A 5,438-nucleotide genomic window follows, 5' to 3' on the forward strand; every position below is an offset into this window, starting at 1 on the left:
CCCCCCCATTTCCTTTCATATTTTATAATGTGAGTAGCTGCTTAATCTACTAGTTTATTGTAAAGCTAGCCCTTCTGGTGTCATTCTAGGGAAAGAACACAGTAATATTACCTAATGAATAAACCCATCATGATTTTCTATCACCTTTAATTGTTTGACTAAAATGCTTGAGAAGCAGCAATCTACAAAAACAATTGAAAGCAATCAAGTTGTTGCATTCAAAATCATTTCACTTCAGAAAGATTTAACTCCCCTCTCCCCCATTCTAACACAAAACTGTAAAAGAATCAAAATGCATTTTCTCTTTTTTTCCTTAATATATTCTAATGCTTAATGTGTGTGTGTGTGTTTCTTTTTCTTTTTCTTTTTCTTTTTCTTTCTTTTTTTTTTTTTGCATTACAACTTTCATTTTCTCAAAGGCAGGTCAAGTGAACCCAACAATCAAATTATATGTTGTAAACCTATATGGACCAACTCATACTTTGGAACTTATGCCACCCGACAGCTTTAAATCAAGGTATGCAATTTCAATTTCACTTTTACCGGTGAATAGATAGTTTAACTCCAATTATCATTTTGTTGCAATTTAGAGAGAGATGTGATCAGCTCAACAAATCCACTCAAAGTAAAGCTGAGGCTGCCTCCATTAGTGCAGGAATGAAGTCATTCTGGTTCTCTTGTTCCCAGGAAGCATTTAAAGTTTCAAGGTGATTAGCAGCACCACTAAATGACTAAATATGCAGATACTGAGAATTAGACCTTTTGCAAGCAGATGTGACAGAGAGATGGGAACAAAGGATAATTTTCCATTGAATTTTCTTACTAAAAATAGTTACTCCATTTTTTAAACTGTCCTCTTTAAAAACAGTAGAATCTCCCTATAATTCATTCATCCCCCCCCCCCAATTTCTTCCCACAATTTGCCAGTTATTCTTTAGCTTTCTTTTCCAGGCAGGGAAATTGAATGAGATTTTGTTTGTAAATATATTATATAAGAAGCCTTTTTATTTATGAAATCTAAGTAGGGAGAAAAAACATATTTTTAGTGTTAGAAACATAATTTAATATTAGCAAAATCTCCAGCAGTGAACAACTAATCAAATAATGTAGATTTTGAAATCCAGAGTGGTCTCAAATGTCAAGGGTGATTCTTTCAAATATTGTATCCCTTTGAAAATTCATAACAGTCCTAAAGCTGGGATGAGATAGGCAAAGCTGATATAGGAAAATAGTTTCACACATATTGAATGATATGGGGCTAAGCTCAAAGTTTATTTTGATGATGTCAAAAATCAATCAAAGCAGGGTGACTGATTCAAAAAGAAATTTCACTCAAATATTGTTCCATTGACATATTTGGAAAAAAAATCATCATAGTTGAGGATTTTCATAGAAAGTGCAGCCTATTGTATGTGGAAATTTTTCCTACTTAAAAGCTAGGAAAAATTTATGAAATGCTTATGCTTGAAGGGCCCTCATTAACTACTAATATAAATTGCTCTTTTAATTAGTGGAAAGGATGAGGCTGAGAGATTTTTAAAAATAGTTGAGAAAGACCTTCAAGATTAGTTTATAGCAAAGTCAGAAAATGAGGTAAAGGCTATTTCAAGTTACAGAGCATTACATCCAGGTTCTGAGGGAAGACCTCACAGGATCATATGAACTGACATACAGAATGCAAGTACAGTTGACCAAATTAGATAGAAACTTCTACTTTTGAGCTCAGTCTACTAGCCATGAAAAATTCAGTCACAAATGAAACAATTACAAAAACTATTGATATTTTATGTGATCCTTATCTCATCTTTCTTTTTTTTTTCCCCCTGATTTATTTGATCCTCTGAATTGAAAGGAAATGGTACTAGTGTTTGGAATGTTTGAGTCACATCTCTACCACCATTTCATTATGTGATCTTGGACAATTCATTCTACTTCTCTCTGGCTGTGAATACCTTAATCTTGAAATAATAATGTATAGTTTTCATCAGTTTGTTTTAGGTCTTTGAAATGGAGGTCAATTTTTCAATAACCAGATTTCTTCCTGATAAGAGATAGTGATTCCTGACCATGATTATGTTATCTGAAAGAGTTTCAATGAGTTCACTAGATAGGCAATAGCAGAGTATCATCAAATGCAAAGATTCCTAAAGAGAGAAACAATTGTCATTATTGGAATATTAGTTAAGTGTACATCTTTTTAAAATTTGTGATACAATATGATAAAATTAGTCACCTATTGCAAAGAAATAGCACATATCCTTAGATGTTAGAAATACAGTACACAGAATTATATATTGGATCTCACTGAGAGTAAAGAAAAATCCCATAAAGAAAAAACACTTAAATGTAATTCAAGTATATTGGTTTAGAAAGTCAGTCTACAGTTTGGAGAGTCATGTAATGCCTTATCTACACAGTGTACATAACAATTTTGCTTTTTTTCCCCTCTTGGTCTTATGTAAATGCCAACTGTGGCATGTGAAACTCACTAAAGTGTATGGTTTACTATTTTTGTTGGAATTCTCAAGATCGAAATTGACTCCAAAACTTATTCAAATATTTCCCATGTTTCAGTTTTATGGAAATATATTTTCTTACTCATTGTTCCTCATGAGAGCTTTAGCCCAGTTCACAGGGGAAAAAAAAAAAAAGGTAATCAAAGAAATTTATATAATCTGGATTTAGCCCCTCTGAGCATACATATTACTTTGAAGGGGCCAGAAATACACAAACATGAAAAAAATAGAAATATTCGTAGTGTGAGTAAAAGAAAACTGCATTAATCTAGCCGCACATCAAGTGGAACTTAAAATCTTATTTTTTCTTAATTTTAGTTTGGATTATCAATATCTCTAATATTTATATTTAGTACTTTAACCATATGGAAATTTGCCTGAGAACTATTATCTTTTTCCTAGTTAGATAGATGTTTGAGTTCTAAAAGAACATACTATTTTTTTATAATTTCTTTATCAGGGTCCTGGAAATTAAAAAGGTGACATATTCAAGAGGAGTAATAAAATACAATTAATAAAGAGACTATTAACAAAGATGTAATATGATCAGGATGAAGGGGAAACTCACAGAGCATGAGAAAACAACTTAAGAGTCTGCAATAGCAGAAAAGTTATTACTGCCCCAGGACTGAACGAGTAAGGGGCAATCTCACTTATGAAACTTTGAGAGGCTTGCAGCTGGAAAACAGGATGAATCAGTAAGATCTGTCCACGGGTAGAACAGTTCAATCATTGCCAAATAATACCCTAGTGGGTCCTGGTAATAAATACCCCCCACTCTCCTCTCAAGCAGAGAACTCTTGTTGGCAAGGCAGCTTCATAGCAGAGTCCAGCCTCTAGAAACCATAGGAGAAGAGATGGAGAATGGAGAATATTCAACACAAATAATTTAAACATAATATTTCCCTTAAAAAATTTACCATTGTTATTACTTTAAGGATGGGAGATGTCCACAGGAATACACAATGATTTCTCTGAAGACATGTGAGAAGTGTTCTCTGTTTCTGTTTTGTCTCTCTGTCTTTGTATGCAGGTGTATGTCTTTCAATCTGTCTCTCTGTATACATATATACACATATACAGACACACATACATTTGTGATTTATCTACATAATACTTGTGCTTCTGAAAATCTGCCATAATTTTTTCGTGTGCATTGTGAATCATGTAACTTGTTATGTTTTAATTATTTGTATTAGTGCATTTTGGACATGGAGTTAACCTATAGTAATATTTGCTTCCCTCTATAACTTATTTTCCTTCACCTGTCTTTCTAATTTTATTTACCATATTATCTTTAAATCTTTCTAAGCTAACTCAATTTTTTATATTTTTTGAGAATTTCAAATATATAAATTATTTTTATATCATTATTAGTAATAATATTCCTGTATTTCTTAGTGGCAATATTCCTATAAAGCAAATTATTTTTATTTTTTAATGTATAAGTATGAAGACACATGTATTAATTTATTAGTAACATATTTTCCCCATACCCTATTTAGGCCATCAAATGCCTTCTCTTCTTATTGGACTTTGTATTATGTTCATAGCATAGGTACATGTATCATTTGAAATGCTGCTTAAACTCACAATAACATAATACTTAAATAATTAATTTATTTTGTAATAATTACATGAGTACTCTTTTTGATATGTTATCTGAGCATCCATTATTTTTTTATATTATCTTCAGATGACCTGTACAATGGCATTCGCTAAGATAATAAGAGAGCCTTATTTTATTACTCAGTATGGTTATAAACTTTTTTTCAGTTCTTCCTTTTTTTTTCATTAGATTTGAAGTTCTTATATGCTCATCTCTTAGCCTTCTTCTTTCTAATAAAATCACCCTGATGACAATAATAGTATTTGAATATATATGCACCTAGATAGAGAGGAAGATTAATAAGATGAATATAGAAAAATGTTCTCTTATGATTTGAGCTACCTTATAAACTATATCCCCTCCCCCAAACAAAAGAAGAAGATTTGCTTTTAATTTGAAGCTGTTAGGTCATTTCTTTTGGTCTGTTGATTATTTATTTGGTTGGCTGATTTAATTATTTATAACAACTAGTGTTTATACTTATACTAGAAAAAGGTCCATGAGCTATTCTTATAATTGGGGAGAACATTCATTCAACCAGATACATATACTCTAGTAAAAGAATGCAAAATAAATTTCAATTCATTATTATCATTTTAAAAAGAAATTAAAAATAAGTTTATCGGAGAAAGGCATCATTTATTTTTCCAATTTCTTGCTCCATACCCCCTTCATTTTAAAAAAACAAAATGTTAGTGATTCAGCTAAAGACCCTCCATCAAACAAATTCAGGTCATGAAAGCAAATTTTCTTCAGTAGTAATTCAGCCCAGAGTCTTATCTTTATTTGAATTATGGTCTGTGTTGATTCTTCAAAATGTAATATGGTATGAACTAAGATAATGACCCAATCCTCAGGCCCAGTGGAAGTTAGATGATTCATCTAATCTTAAGGAGAAGAATTGTTTTGTAAACTCTTATACTACAAGTTTAAAGTATTACAAGCATTCATTTTTTATTGGAATTTATAGCCAGGAATTTAAAAATAATTAAGTTCTGTAGAAAGATTTTTTTTTATGATAATGAATCATGCAGATTTTCCCATAAGCTAGGCATTTGTTACATTTTTTGAGAAAGTGATTATTCTTAATGTTTAGACATCTCCAGGCTGAAGAATAAAGGTTGTGGTTTGTCTTTGGTTTCTCGTTACTCTGTCTTTGACATTATTTTATTTATTTGAAAACTTTCTTTAGTCACCCACCCTTTGGAATCCATTGTTCTCAGCATTTACCAGTGATGTTACAGTGTCATATTTCCCTGTCACTCTGGGCTTGATACTACCATGCTTTCTCTTCCTATTTAATTTACGTATGT

At 31.4% G+C, this 5,438-nt stretch overlaps 1 protein-coding gene across 1 annotated transcript in view; it reads left to right on the plus strand.

The window, feature by feature from the left end:
• The window catches only part of DPP10 (dipeptidyl peptidase like 10), a 100,651-nt gene that overhangs the window by 16,681 nt on the left and 78,532 nt on the right, over positions 1-5,438 (plus strand). The window contains exon 3 of the mRNA XM_011366066.2: positions 420-517. Within this exon, the coding sequence (XP_011364368.2) occupies positions 420-517 (98 nt within the window). The remainder of the gene's footprint in view (positions 1-419; positions 518-5,438) is intronic.

This window comes from Pteropus vampyrus, unplaced genomic scaffold (assembly GCF_000151845.1).
Source record: "Pteropus vampyrus isolate Shadow unplaced genomic scaffold, Pvam_2.0 Scaffold120, whole genome shotgun sequence".
In the NCBI taxonomy this organism is placed as follows: Eukaryota; Metazoa; Chordata; class Mammalia; order Chiroptera; family Pteropodidae; genus Pteropus; species Pteropus vampyrus.